This window comes from Columba livia, chromosome 1 (genome assembly GCF_036013475.1).
Source record: "Columba livia isolate bColLiv1 breed racing homer chromosome 1, bColLiv1.pat.W.v2, whole genome shotgun sequence".
NCBI lineage: Eukaryota > Metazoa > Chordata > Aves > Columbiformes > Columbidae > Columba > Columba livia.
In genome coordinates this window covers 31,078,347-31,094,323 of record NC_088602.1, presented here as the reverse complement: position 1 = coordinate 31,094,323, position 15,977 = coordinate 31,078,347, and the positions used below count along the sequence as shown (strand labels likewise).

Below are 15,977 nucleotides of genomic sequence, written 5' to 3'. Positions count from 1 at the left end.
GGCAACTGTGTTTAAGTTATTTCAAACTTCAGTCATATGGGCTGGTAATTTTGCTTTATTTATGCATGAAATGCTTTTCTGGTAATTGTACAGCTGCAGTCTTGTATTGTAAACTTGTATGCTGTTCTCTGGAAAGAGACTCTGTACTGTTTTTCATCAGGAACTCTATTGAGGTCATGTGGATCATCATTAAATGACAGTTTAAAGGAAACAATTTACAGTCCCAGTGGAAATTACATAAAACTAGTTGTTGACCTAATACTCCCATTTCTTAATAGCAATTCCGTAACATATTTTGAACTTGAGACAAAAATGTGTTGAGTCAAAGTTGTGTTAGCATTGAGAAATTACGCTTTTAAATTTTATTAGGTTCTCTTATAGTTGGTCATGCTTTAAAAATGCTTGTAGGCTTCTAGAGTTTGCATCAAGGCCTCAGTGTCTTTAAGGTCACATCATTCTGTTAAGCTTGTGAAGGCCTTAATTAGTGTTTTGTTGATTTAGAAAGAGAAATGGCATTTGAAAAATAGCTGTGTTAAACGTGCCTCCCACTGAGACTGACACATCACAAATGAGATTTTTCAGATTACCATTATTATCTTAGAGGAGCAGGCAGTGGAAATCTGGGTAGAATAATGCATATCAGCCTTTGGCTAGCAGAGCTTCAGCCGCTGGGAGTAAAGCAACAGGATTTGTCACAAAAAGATTGAGGCATAGGAAGAAAGGCCAAACCAACAGATTTTTCCAAAGCTTTTTCACTTAGTTCCAGCCAATGTGAATGTTTTACCCAGAAGAGGAAGGAGACTGAGCTCTAGAATACTCAGTGTGAAACACAAGGGCCTTGTTTTTCATAAGCATTGATGTCAGGGTTCATGAAGTAGCATGCTGGATGATGAGATGTGCAAGCCTGCACAAAGCCACCTAGAATGAGATGGAAGACCTATACATGCTCAGCAACCTGTAAATTTTGTTTCTTTAAGATGTGATGCTGTGAAAGTTCCATGCTACCTTTTCCTTTGGAGAAATTCTCTTGCATCTTTGATTATGTGCAACAGATTTTTATTAGATAAGAGGGAATACCCGTGGGTGATTGTCTGCCTTTGGTAATACCTCTTCTGACCAGAAAGGTATCAGTCTCTCGCTCTCTGTGTGCACAGCTTTAATTTTTCGTATTTCAAATTGCATCTACTGAGGTGGTAAGTCTCAAAAACATCCTTCACAAAGCAGTGATTCCTCTTTGGGCTTCAGCAGTGATCAGGCTGGTCCAGCAGCCAGGGCTGGTCACTATGTCACACGTTACCCCAACACAAAGATTTTGGAAGCCAGCAGTTCTTGAAACTTCTGAGAGTACTTCAGCCCTGATTCATACTCTTTTGGCACGCTTGGCAACAAATACAGCCTGTCTTGAAACAGTTGTAAAATACAAATGTGAATGCACAACATAAAAGCAAGGCTGAAAGTGTGAGCCACTGGAAGAAATACGCAGTTGGGCATCAAGTAGACTAATAGTCTATTGACAGAAAGGCTGTATTTCCTGTTCCTGGGAACTGAGTATCTAATTAACCTGCATTAAGCTGGCGGGTCTCCCTGCCCTTTTGAGTGGAAGTGAGATGTCCTCAGAGATGTTCAGGTTGGACATTAGGAAAAGGTTCTTCCCCCAGAGGGTGGTGGAGCACTGGAACAGGCTCCCCAGGGAGGTGTCACGGCCCCAAGCCTGACAGTGTTCAAGAAGAGACTGGACAACACCCTCAGACACATGGTGTGAACTGTGGGGTTGTCCTGTGCAGGGACAGGAGTTGGATTGGATGATCCTTTTGGGTCCCTTCCAACTCAGGACATTTCTGTGATTCTATGTGAAAATCTCATGGTGTCCTGAGTGTCAGAACAGTGCTGGATGCCATCAGGAGACCTGTTGCCTCATGACACAGCCACTGCTGACCAGTGGCCCCTCTTGCTGTGTTCCAGCATGGCTGGCATGCTGAGCCTTTACCTTCTCAGACCAGCTGTGAGGTGAACAACAAAGATTCTCATGCAGGAGAAGCTTCTACGAGAGAAAATCAGGAGGCATGGGGCCAACTTGCTGTAGTTTGTGTATTCCCATGCTCAGATACACTCTGCTAGCTGAGCCCCAGTTGGGATGTCCTGCAGCAGTGGCCTGGAGGAGGAAAACCAGTGTGTTCCCAAGGCAACATTATTACCCAGGTTACCAACCTCGGGCCCTGACACAGAAAAGATGGGAACAATGCAGGAATACCAGTCATCCCCCATTCCCTGTGACTGTAAAAAGCTGGAATCAATGGAATTATACCAGCCATTGCCGTAAAACTTGACAGCTTTCCAGCTTTTCTACTTCTCATAGTTTATACAGTGGAGATCAAGAATATTGAGCTGAACGTTGTACAGATTGAGTGGTCAGCTGTAGCCAGAATGGCTCCTCCCAGGACTTAGGGCAAACTAAATCAGCAAAAAGACTTGCACAAATATGGGTATCCAGTCCACACATAAGACATGGAAAGACATTCTCATGTACTCCTGTGAAGCTTTTAGGTATTTTTATTCCAGTCTAAATTTCAAGCTACAACTTTCAATTGTAGCAGAGAGGAGAAAGTAAATCAATGAAGTACATCTGCAAAAAGTTATGCCTGCTTGGGGAGTCTGAAATTGTAAGAACTCATCCACTCATATTTCTCTCCTTCATCACTTTCTGAAAGTGATAGCCAGTTGTTAAAATGCTGCCTTCAAACGCTTACAATAAACTCTGGCAATAAAATATTTTCTGAAGACCTGTAAGTCTTATTTGAAGTTCATGTCTAAAATCCTCTTGTTTCGAAGTTTAGGTTGTATTATGAATGCTAACTCTTACTGAATTTCATATTCAGGCACACTTTAGAAGATCTGGAGAACTTATTGGCATGATAAAATGTAAACAGGGATATCATTTGTTGAGTGATATCATTCATTGTTTTTTTTCTCAAAGAGCCTATAGCTTCTGGAGACATCTTGATCCAGTAACAGCACTGTACCACATGAAACAACTTAAAGTAGTATTTTTAAAGTGTGTGCTCAAAACCGAGCTAAGTCAGTATTGAATCATATTGCCCAAGTTTGAAAATGCGAATATCCATCAAATCTCTTTGAAGCTGCATGTCTGCTGGGGTAGAACTTGCCTTCTTTTCATTAATCATAAATTTGGTCTACTAGAGGGCGAGGAATTAATGAGATTACTGCCTTTTTTTCAACTTTTCCTTTCTCTCCAGTATTCGTAAAGTGAGTAACACTCAAGTTGCCTATTTTACTTTTTTAAACAAGACCAACTTTCTTTTCTTTTAACAATTGGACAGAGTAAATTTTTGGCCGTGATATTGAAGAGGAGGAGAACATAAATTGTATTCAGGCATGTGCAAGCGAGGCTGAAGAAAGATGTGTCCAGAAGGGAAATGATGAAATGCACCTGCTCTTCTGTTTTGTTTTCTTCTTTGTTTGTAATTTTAGCTTGGTTCTTCATGGTCATAAACTTTTTCTCTCAAGGCTTCTGCTTTGGTATATGTCAGACTTCCTCCGTTTATTTTGGATGATAAGTGTGCTTTGCTATCAGTTCTGCATTGCTTGGATTTACAAAATAGGATAAACAGTTTTCCATAAATAAAACTATACATATTGTTTCATGCCATGTATCTGGTGCACTTACTTTGTCATGACTTCTAATAATGTTTTATCGCTAATCAAAGTACAAACATGCTTGGATCATATAAAGAAGGAAATGACACAATATTGCCCATTTGTTGAGAACTGTTTGCCAAGTGGCTGTGATGAAAATTCAAACACTGGGAATTCTAGGCTTCCTTCTGAAACTTTTATCTAATGGTTTGATTAATGTTGACGTTAATGTAATTTGTTGAAATAACTTAAGCTGTACAAACAGCTTTTTAATTATACTAAGCAGTCAAGAAAAAAAATTGTACAGCTACTGTTTTACTGAGTTGTAAAACTGAAAAATGTTCATTTAAAAATATTTGTACTTGTTCTTGCTCTTATCTCTTTTTCTCTGTGGGATGAAGGCAGCAAATAGTGTGAAGTGAAAAATAATGTATTTACAAACCAGAAAAAAATGGTGTTTTTTTCCCAGTAAAACTTCAGACTTCTGTAACGTATTCCTGTGTAACGGTTGTAAACACTCTTTTATTTTTAAGGTTATTCTTGTGCAAGTTAATCCAGGGGAAGCATTTACAATAAGAAGAGAAGATGGACAGTTTCAGTGCATTACAGGTAAAGATGATAATTTTTTTTTGTTCATATTTCCTGAGTCTGCATCAGGATAAGTAAAAGGCAAATCGTGATGTTGAAAGTAAAAGACTGACAGAAATTATTTTAAATACAAGAGCAGTTTAAAGACATAAAAGATTAAGTGCTGAAAATCATTGGATTTAGATTGTACTACCATAAAGGACTTTTTCATATATTAGATGAAATTCAATTTCTTGTGGAGGGTAATGGAGGAACATTTTCAGTATGCAAAGCAAACAGGGAAGTGCTGTTGTAGCAACTTTTGATGAACCTCATTTATTACAAAGACCTCGAATTAAAAGCTTTGGTTGTTAATTCGGTTTGAGTTTATTTTTTTTATTCATTGCTGTCATGCAGCATTGTTTACCTATTCCAACAGTAGCCGTCTGTTGTCCCATTACTAGTTTTCCATTATCTCTAGGGGCAAAGTGTGTCTTTTCTGAGTTCTAACAAGTGCAGCTTCAAAATACAAATGCTTCATCTAAGTGTAGTATCCCCACATGCACCAGTCAGTTTGGATGTTGTTTTCTAGTCTGAATGAAAATAGGTTGAGCCTGCGTACAGCTGCAAGAAATGAGCAGTCAGATATTGCTGCTGTTTAGAATACCACTTTACTGTGTTACAAGAGAGCAACAGATTCAGCTGTAGGGTGACTTTCTTCCTTATTATCTGCTGGGCCAATGAATCCTACCTTCTTCTTATCTGGCCTTGGCCCAGTTCTGGGAGGCTGAAGCAAGTTATTTTCCAGCTCCTTTCCCCCTTCTCTCCAGCCTGAGAAGAGAGGACAGGTCTGGTTTCCAGTGTCATAGATAGGTCCTTTGGCTACAAAATAACTGTTAAAAGGAGGCCTTGGTTTGTAATTAAGTTTATATCCACAATTGTTAAAGTTTGCATGTCCATTAGCACCATTTTTCAAGACTTTGTGCTGGTTGCATAGTGTTGTTGGTTCCTTTGAGCCACAAATGGATCAGTGTTGCAGCTCACAGTTCTGTAGGGCTTATCTGAAACATAGCTATGTAATAATTACTTAGCAGTACCTGAGGGGACCATGCTGGTTTTTGTCTGGCAATTTAAGTTAAAGAACAAAGAAGATGTATTTTACTTCTGTTGCACACAATACTGAGGAGGGTGGCATGCATTGCATTTTTGGTTTTAATTTTGAATTATCAGATGGGCTTGGGGGCGGGGGGAATGAACTGATACCTTCCTTGCACAATCATCTCGAAAGCAAGAAGTGTATGTGATGAACTGCAAAAATACTGAAATCATATATTTATAGATGTGGTTCTAACCTTTCATGGTACAACTTTTATCCTTGCCTGGTTCCTCTTGCTTTCTGAGTAATCACTCTTGTGATTTGATTCAGCTGCTGATGTCTTCATGCTTTAAATATGAAAGTGAGGGTGAACATTTATTAGACAGTTGTTCCTGGGTCCCACTAAGTGTAGCCCCAGGTACAGTCTTTACAACTTTCCTGAAAAGTGGTGCTGGCGATCTAGGAAACTACATCCCAAGTCAGTTCCACAGCTGTTGCAAACTTCCTGTCATATGGATGTTCTCCTTGTCCTTCCCCCTTCCAGGAGTTCACAATATGGCTCATGGTTGGTAGTAAAACAGAGGGCATAGAGGTTTTTAATATCTGTGCATTCACTAATCTTATAACAGAATCAGACTTGCACATGATCTTATGAATGTTGCTTTTCTAGTCTGTTCTTGCCACTCTGAGACATTTCTGTGTTTAATGAGTGCTGTGCTGATGGATATTTCTGCCTTTGGGTTTTTTGGGTCTGTCTGGCATAAAGAAGAAATTCCCTTAGTAATTCATACTGTACCTTTTTCATTGTACGTATTGAAACTAATGAGGAAGGTTTTCTATGCAGATATTTGTACCAAGTGAACAATTTCAGATGGTGTACACAGTGGAAATTTGGTATTGGTGGTCCTTTTTGCTTTGCCACAACTTCTCAAACATCGTTTGCCCTTGACTTGGCTACAAAATGGATGACGAGTCTGCAAAATGGGTTACAGCTGACAGAGACTATTGCATTTACGCTAAAGAAAGCAAGCTGGCATCAGTTCCCTGTTCTTTTCTTCACTGTATACACTCAGTTATTAGGTCAAATCAAAGTTAAAGATGCGGAAATACATAATGAGTATGGTTTGGAGGAAAACTTATTAAAATGTAGAGATGTTTATTTTTAAAAAGGCATGAAGAAAGCAAAGATGGCTGTAGTGGAGATGCAATCAGTGGGTAGTTAATTTAGTCATTATAATGTTTCTTAATACATTTTTCCAGTCTCAGTTTTTCCTGTGAAAAGACTTATTCTGCGAAGAATGCCTGTTCAGCTTTTTCTGTGAGGTACTATGTAAAAAGATGTAGTATTACATTTGTTAAAAATGTGTATCTATATACTACTTCGCAAAACCACAGCAAGTATTACCCATAGAAAAAATTTAATTATGTACAATGAATATGTTACATATTGCAATTAATATGTGTTTGTCCTGTATCACACTCAGAACCCACCTGGAGGAAAAGCATTAGTACAAGCAAAGATTTTTCATGAAATGCACGTAATACTTTGTTACAAGTGTTCTCTTATCTGTCTCAAAATGAAGCTTGTAAAGCTTGCATGTATAATTCAAAACACTTATTTGTGATAACGTGGTAAGTGACCACCAAACAAATGTCTCTTAGTTTCTGATATCTGCTTTCTAGAATGAACTGGTTCTGAGAACTTTCTTTACTTCATATTTTGTGGGTTGTGCAATGTTATAGAAATAACAAGGGCTTCCATTCAGCGTTGAGGATAGTACACGTTTTTTTGTAAGGAACAGAAAATTTTCAAGTACTGTTTTTCTAAGTCTGTATTCTAATTTATACTTAGCAAACTGGTGGCTAAGAAACATGTTTTGTCTTTGGAGTAAAGTCTTACTAAAAGATATCCAAAGAAAAAGAGAAATAATTTAAGATTACAAAGATAGTTAGAAATAGAAATGTTACATATTGACCTAAGATGAAAACAATAAAACGTAAATTCAGTTTCTTGCAGGGCAATTTGCATGGGCATATATTTAATTTGAAATTGTGTAAGTATAGTACTAATATGAAAGAATGGAAACTTAGAGGTAGGAAGCTGCTTCTGGATGGATCTTCAATAGAAGTGCAGATACACAGCTTGGGTGATTTGATAAGTCACTGTTCCTTGCCTAATTCTAGATGTCTCTTGTAATTTATTGCTGGTCAGTTCGTCTTGAGATTGCACTGTCTGCTGAAGTCCATGTGGCTTGTTTCTAAATCTAACCATAATGTTAATTGTATTTTCTTGCATTATATCTCTGTCTGTTGGAAACATTGAGATGCTCTATCAGTCTTTGTGCTGCTCTTGTCCATTAGTTTATTTGTAAAGAGAGCTATCCTTACTCTGGATACTCTATACATAGGGTAAAACTTCTCAATCTGAAAACAAGAGGAGTCAATGTCACTCCGGGAGAAAGGAGAGGTGTGAATACAGTGACTATTTTAGATCTTGTTTTGAATCAATGAAGTATTGAAAACTTAAAGCACTAGTTAATGGAGAAGCCTACGTGCTTTTTCTGTGAGCTAAGCTGCTTAAGAAAGTGTTGCATTTATACCCAGGTCTCTATGCTGACTTAGTGTCCGTTTGCTGGTATAGCTCTCATAGATGATCTGTAAAGCTTTGATTATTTTGAAACTACAATAAGTGAGAAGTGACTTCTTAATGTGGACCTTTTTCATGACAGTTAAAATTGGGTGAAAAAGCTCTTAAGATTACTTCCTGGTTTGAACTCTCTTAAGGCTGGCAAAAAGCAGTGGTGAGCAAGGGACTTTTTCTCTTTGGTGACTCCCAAAACTTCATTTTGGTGGAGTTTGGATGACTTAATTTGAAAATTTTATTTGTCGTGTCTTACATTTCTGTAAAATAAGAAGTGTGGTTGCTTTATATTTCTGTAGTTAGCAATGTTGGATCTTACTTGCTTTTCTGTTGCGTGTATTTTGACTTAAATACAGCTTCAAAGAAGCATTTCTGTGTGCCAGTGGCCATTTTTCTGCTTTTATGAAATATTTTCTTTGGCAGCCTAGTGGTTTGTCTGATAGCGATAACTTCTGCTCCCGCTTGATGCAACTTCAATTTAAACCATTTGTCAGTCTCTTTCTTTCCAAAGACACTGCACTTTTCTTGCTAGATAGATAGGAAGATATCTGTGTATCCATGTGTTAGACCAAAATGTTTATTTTCAGAAGAGCTCTTTTAAATCTATGAAGCTGTTCTCACATACTAGAAATACTCAGACTTCTGTGGAAACTTTCCTTAAGCCAAAATTTTCTTCTGTTAAAGTGAAATAATCAGCTACATTACAGTGATTCAGAAAACCAGGTTGGAAGTGTATGAATGGGCTCTCTTTGTAGAACTGAATTACTGCAGATCACTCATTCATGAATTCTTCCTATTGCAGATTAAATGAATGAAGATGACTCATCGAGAGCACATTTTATAACAGTCCCAAGTTACAGCTAAGGACTACTAAATGTTACTTGACATCATAAGAGAGACCATGTTCTATATGTCTCTGCAAAAGAAAATTGCCGTTTTCATAATAAAATAAGAATATTTATGTAAATTAGAATGAGTCATAAATACTTCATGCTTTGGAATGAAGTGAAGTATCAGTATTAAGGTTAGTCTCTGGGATAAAAGTTAAGCAATCTCAACCTCATTTTTTTCTCTTTAAAATAAGGAATAAAATACTTCTGAATAGTGTTTTCAAGGAACTCAAGAAGAAAAGAATACCACATCAATTCTAAGACTACAGTAGTGAAACACACAATCTAGTTCATTCTAAGATTAACTTCAGCTTTGCAACACCAAACCTGCCCATGACCCAGAATATTGTATAGATAAAACTGTTACAGAATCATAGAATGGTATACATTGGAAGGAACCTTCAGAGGTAACTAGTCCAACCCTGCTGCCATGGACAGGACCATCTTCAACTAGATCAGGTTGCTCAGAGCCCCGTCCAGCCTGGCTTGGAATGTCTCCAGGGATGGGGCATCTACCACCTCTCTGGGCAACCTGTGCCGGTGCCTCACCACAAGAAAATTCTGCCTTATATCCATTAAAAATCTACCCTTTTTCAGTTTAAGACCATTATCCCTTGTCTTGTCACAACAGGCCCTGCTAAGAAGTCCATCCTCTTCTTTCTTGTAGGCCCCTTTAAGTACTGAAAGGCTGCAACAAAGTCTCCCTGGAGCCTTCTCCAGGCTGAACAACCCCAACTCTCTTAGCCTGTCCTCACAGCAGAGCTGTTCCAGCGCTCTGATCATTTCATGTCCCTCCTCTGAACCCTCTCCAACAGGTCCATGTCTCTCCTGTACTGAGGGCTCCAGGTGGGGTCTCACCAGAGCGGAGCAGAAGGGCAGAATCACCTCTCTCGATCTGCTGGCCACGCTGCTTTTAATGCAGCCCACGATACAACTGGCTTTCTGGGCTGCAAGCGCACATTGCCAGCTCATGTCCAATTTTTCATTCACCAATATCCCAAACTCCTCTGCAGGGCTGCTTTCAGTCTATTATTTGCTGTTATCTGCTGCCAGGTCTCGTGTGGTTGTGGTTGTTCTCAGATAGTGTTGGAGAAACCAAGCTGAACATTTTATAATCCAAATATAACTGCTGTTTAAGTACATTTAAACAAAAAAAAACCCACTAGATTTATTTTGTTCTCAGTATCATTTGGTGCTTTGATGTTGAGTTTTATTTAAAATTAACTTATTAAAATTGGAGGTGGTTAAGACCAGTCATAAATTCTGTACAAATTGCCACAGGTCTCTCAGAATGGACTTTGCTAGTTGCTAGTGGTCATTGGAAGATGCTTCTTTCAGAAGACCACAATTTATTATCAAATCCTAAACCCACTGTGTTAAGTGGAGGAAGTGTGTGCTGTCATTCTGTGATTTTTAGAATGTGCTAAGATACCTGGCACTGCCATAGTGATCCCATATATGGGCTTTAAGGGTGACATCACCTCTGGAAATACTGTATCTTGTTTATTAAAGTACTTGGTATCCGTGTTAGCATTGGGCAAAGCTTAGGAGTAAAAGCATACTTACTGAAGTACATAGATCTGTAGTAATGGAACAAACTAGCAAAACCAATAAAACATTGTTAACAGGAAATACTGAAATGTTACACGATGACATTGGTAAGCTTATTTGCTTTCCTTTTTGTTTTCCAACGTGCTTTACAGTTTTGCTGCACTGTAGCCATCTGAGGAGACAGATGTAAGGTTTTATACATTGCTTCATTTTTTTAAAAAAAGCTAAATGGTAAATAATTTCAGTTGTCTTATCCATTCCTTCTTGTGAGTGCTGTAGAGGACTAAACATGATACGCTAGGCTGAAACTGAATACAGATGCTTAGATTAACATCCTCTTCTACACATTAATTTTGGGATCTCTGTTGGAACTATTTAGAGGGCCTTCATAAAAGGCATTGAAGAAAGCTAAGACCAGTCAACTGAAAGTATGAGGTCACAGCAAGCTACAGTGATTTAAAGCCACTTAACTCTTGGTTGAGGATGTCCATATGGAGTTTCAGAGCTGAGTCTAGGAGCAGCTAAACTTTAATGCATCTGTTTGGAAATGACCTTCAATATACATATTTTAGAAATTGTTTCATAGATGTTTGTATTTCCAGGTACCTACGGTCAAATTAGAAATAATAGGATCATTGCTATTGGCCAGCTGTGGAGGAATATGGTTGCAGAGGAGACTTGATTCTTTTCTGCGTTGGCAAGAACATGATGAGAAAATTGACCACAAAGCATGGTTATAGCAGCTTGATTTGGAGCTATCTCATTTCGAAATAATTATAAGTGGGAGCTACTCTTTTTATAGCTTAGAGTGATAAACAGAGTGCATGAATGCCCTTGCAAATTTTGTAGAACAACCTTACCATCCTGCCTTTTACAGACAGGTTAGCATAAAAGTTGGAAGGACATATGGCAAATACCCTTCTGATCAGCTCAAGAAATAATGACAGATTTAAGCTCTCATTGTAGTGCATGTAGAATGCTCATGTATTGGCTTTGACACATAGGAGAAACCTAGTCCATAATTCAAGTACTGTTGGCAGGGAAAACTTGTCCATAAGCCCATAAGCCCTGCTGCTGCAGCTTTTCTAATACTACTCCTAGCCCTGTGCTGAATTAGAGGCAGCTCAGGTTACGTCTACTTGATTCTGTGGTCTCTTCTGCAACAGGGCAGAGACAGTCTTCAGTCTTTTCAGGACCATCTCTCAAATTTGTTTTATTAACTTGACAAAACTTGCAAAGTAGTGCAAAACAAGGTCATTCTTCTGACCAGAAAAAACTTTAGCAAACCAGAAGTCTGTTGTTTAGATCTAGCTCTTTCTGCTCTGAGAGTGGCCATGAGAATCTGCCTTGGAGCTCCCTCAGCCTTCTCTGGGAACTGCCTGGCCTTCTCATCCGTTTACTCTGGTACCTGACCAGATCTTGGTGGTCCTGGTCTCCTCCAGCGCTTAAAGAGGCACTCAGGGATGCTACAAGAAGCTGTTGCTGAAAAAGCTAACTTTATCATCATGCTGATTTTCTGCCAGAGCAGCACACGTTACTGTTGTGTCCATTTTGTTAGGATTATAAATACTAGATTTCTAAAATGTGCTATTCCCAGAGTGAACTAAACTTTGCAAAAGTTTTATTAAAAAGAAAACTAGAACTGCTTTCACCTTCTGCAGCAGCAAATTAGAAAGCAGGTTAAAAGGAAAATGTATTAATTCAAGTCTCTTTCACAGTATTGACTGTAGGGTATTTTAGGGAAAACTTTGTTTTTATATTGTTGATTTCTGTTTACAATGTGTTAAATAGATCTAATATCTTTATATGCACAAAGCAGACATGTCTATAACATTTTTGCCTTGGTTATTTTCTCATTCTTCTATTAGGTATTTTTCTAACTTTAATTCTATCCTGACGTATTTCACACATTTTGAGATGTTAATGAGTTCATAATTTGCTATATTCATTATAAGGTGTCCAGTCAGGCTCTTCTTTTCGTGTCTCATTTTCCTGTATATTCTGATCAGGTAATCTTCCCTTATATCTTTGCCGATCTCTTCCTTTGTTCCATCTCCTCACTACACTGCAAGCTCCACACTGCAAACCCAGCCTTGACTATAGGGAGGTTCTTGAGATACTTGTTTGAACTATCAGTGCTTCAGCTGCACACTGAAGACATCTAATTTTAGATGTGTAAATGTGTGTTTCTATATGTGGCCTTGGATCTAAACTCCCATTATAACTAGTGAAGATTTAGTCACTGTCTGTAGTACGGTCAGTGCTTTTCAGCTGACATCAGTTTGCGCTGAATAGCTCTCCAGGCTCCACTGTCTGTGCTGACTAGATCTCCACTTGCTATTATGGGAGTTTGAAGTCCTAACTTGCATGCAGACACATAATTTTAGATACCTAAATGAGATGTCTCCATTCCAGAGCTAAAGGCTGGCTATTATAAGCTGAAATAAGTAAGGCTACATCCTGAAAACATCTCATTTGAGTGTGTTGTTTCACATTTGTACCCACAGTGAATGTCTTTGTCCTCAAGCAGTGAACTCTTTGAACTCATCCACTTCCATGAGCATCTGACATCTCACATTTTACAAGGATGCTACCAGTACTTGGAGGTGCACGTTGGGAATTGAGTTAAAACCCTAAGGTGCAGCTAGAGAATGCCCCTAAAACTTGGTTTCCGTGACAGTAGTCAGACATGTCTAGCCTGCAAGACTGTGAAGAATTAATATTAACCCAAACCACTGAAATTCAGGTGCCACTGTGGGCTGAGCCTGGAATCAGTTGGATGAGTCTTGTGTGAAGCATGTTAAGCTTGACAGGTCTGCGTCTGGCAATAATAGTCCCCTGGCATTGCAGTCAGTTCATGTTTTCTTCCCTGGCTGAGCTATTGATGGGAAAGAAATAGCACTGTACTGCTTGTTTTATGGGGAAAAAGAGGTGAAGACTTATGTGGGATCTCTTCTTGGTTTCTAATATAAGTAGAAAGTTTCTCTAATGCAAGTAGCTAGCAGTTTGAAGAGAATCAAAGATCAGAGATGAAGGCAGAGGAGTCTGAAAAGGATTTTACTTAGTATTTCAACTTAATATCCTAACATTTAAAAGAACTTCTGCTGATAGTGTTTTTTGTGTCTTCATTGGATGCAGTCTAGTTGACTGAAATAATAAAGTTTCTTGAAGATTGCTAACTTACTAAACAGAGAAAAAAGTTTCTCAATTTCATTATCTTCTTCTTCAAAAGGAAATGGTGGTTTTATTTTGTAGAAACTCAAACTTAATGTTTTTAAATTGTCTTTGCACTGGTTTTCATAAAAATGGAAAGGCTAGAACTTTGTGCATCAAGGACTTCTTTTGTTAAATCCTCTTTCACCACATGTACAGTATGAATACAGTCTGGTGTGTCATCTGGTGGAAAAATGCTACAGATTGTTAGATGAGACCACAGGAAGTTTCTTTATAGTTGCACCCTGTGAGATTCAGTTGTATTGCTCCATCCTTGATGTATAGCTGTAGCTGTGAAAGTATTCAGGCTTGTGTCAAAGAATTACTGTTAACGAAGAAATAGCTTTGAATTATTTTTTATTTACTCTTGTTCCATTTGTACTCCAAAAAGTAGTCATGGCTGCCTTATGTTTTGGATCATTCTCAGGCACGTGGTAGTTGTGAAGGGTAGGAGACAGATTGGGAAGGAAACCGAAGTCTTCATGGCTGTGGAGCAGCTTTCCCCAGACATTATTTTTCCAGAGTTCCTCAAGACAGAGTGAGCTCCACACAGGCCCAGGCTGCCACAGCCATGCCAGCAGCTTACCGGGCCTGACATGGCTCTGCCTCCTTGCTCTCTCCTTCGATGCTTAAGGTTTTGGGCCACTCACCACAAGAAAGACATTGAGGTGCTGGAGAGAGTGCAGAGGAGGGCAATGAGGCTGGTGAGGGGCCTGGAGCACGAGTCTGATGAGGAACAGCTGAGGGAACTGGGGCTGTTTAGCCTGGAGAAAAGGAGGCTGAGGGGAGACCTGATTGCTGCCTACAACTGCCTGAAAGGAGGTTGTAGCATGGAGGGCGTTGGTCTGTTCTCCCATCTAACAAGCGATAGGACGAGAGGAAATGGCCTCAAGTTGCGCCAGGGGAGGTTTAGATTGGATATTAGGAAAAAATTCTTCACGGAAAGGGTTGTCAGGCATTGGAACAGGCTGCCCAGGGAAGTGGTGAAGTCACCATCCCTGGGGGTGTTTAAAAGATGTGTAGATGAGGTTCTTAGAGACATGGTTTAGAGGTGGACTTAACAGTGTTAGGTTAACAGTTAGAGGTCTTTTCCGTCCAAAATTATTCTATGCTTCCAAGTCAGGGGTGTCAAACTCATTTTAACCAGGGGCCATATCAGCCTCGCTGTTGCCTTCAAAGAACCAAATGTAATTTTAGGACTGTATAAATGCCACTGGTGAAAACGAGTTTGACACCCTTCTTCTAAGTTGTTGTGTAGACAGATGGCCAAGTTAGCAACAGAAAGAGATGAAGAGATTAGTCTCCTTTTCCTTCATTTTCACTTGTGCAAAGCTACTGTGTGAGTCCAGGTACACTTTTCTTGCCAGAATGTAATATCTAACTGAACGTTGCAACTATGAATCCAGGGATTTTCTTTTTTATTCTGTTCTTAGTTTTGCTTTTTTCTAATGGATGAATGAGCAGTGCATGGCTTGATAGATATGGCTGTGCATGTGTTATTAATAGTACATGATTATAGTTGTCTTTTTTTGACTGTCTGTTAAATGACTGTGGTTTTGTCAGTTTGCATGAGTTACATGATCATGACACTCTTCAACTTCATTAAAATCATGGTAATATAACTTCCTCTTCTTCCTTTTGCAGACATGCATCAATCTGTTTTACATCTAAAGCAGTTTATTATCCAAATGAGGGAAAGGAAGAAGAAAAGATAGCAAGGTCATTACAAACATATAGGCTGGCTGTGCACAAATGCAAACAGCTACTGTGTAATGTGAGTTAAAGACCAATTACAAGCATGTGAGTTCTGCCACTTAAAGCCATTAAGAAACAGTGTAATTACATGAGGTTTCAGACAAAGTTAGAAGGGCTAAAGTCACTGGTAGTAAATACAGCTATCTGCAGTGCTGTTCTTCTTTTCTTTTGCCAGAGATGCTCTTTCTGACACTGCAAAGAGCTTTCTAAAAAATGCAGCCGTGTGGAGCATGTGCCCTAGCACACCATCCAAAGAGCCTCAGATTTTTTTTAAAATTACTGTATAACACCTGGTAACTTGTAGACAGATCTCAAGGTCATGGTGTTAGAGCTACTAGAGAAGCTGACTACACCTTCCTTCCCTTTTGATTAGTCAGTTATTCCATGAGCACATGGTTTATCTCCTCTGCCTGTTCTCAGTTTGTGTTTTCCAGTAGCCAATTCTCCAGCAGTTTCACTTATGCTTTCCCTTTGGTGCTCTACATATGGGCCGTCTTCATAAATACTGTGTATATTAGGTTTCCCCTTGATGACCTGACAGCTGTATTAATAGATGAAATGGATGTGCCTTCCAAAGCAACCAAAGAGCTGCAATGAGAACTATGAATGA

The 15,977-nt window shown here is 39.0% G+C and overlaps 1 protein-coding gene across 5 annotated transcripts in view; it reads left to right on the top strand.

Annotated features, from left to right (window-relative positions):
- The window catches only part of FNDC3A (fibronectin type III domain containing 3A), a 120,780-nt gene that overhangs the window by 36,953 nt on the left and 67,850 nt on the right, over positions 1-15,977 (top strand). For 4 of the 5 annotated variants that reach the window (XM_065053421.1, XM_065053438.1, XM_065053432.1 and 1 more), the window contains one exon: positions 4,188-4,263. The exons of the other annotated variant lie outside the window; for it this stretch is intronic. In XM_065053421.1, coding sequence (XP_064909493.1) covers positions 4,188-4,263 — 76 coding nt within the window. The remainder of the gene's footprint in view (positions 1-4,187; positions 4,264-15,977) is intronic. 5 annotated transcript variants of the gene reach the window in all.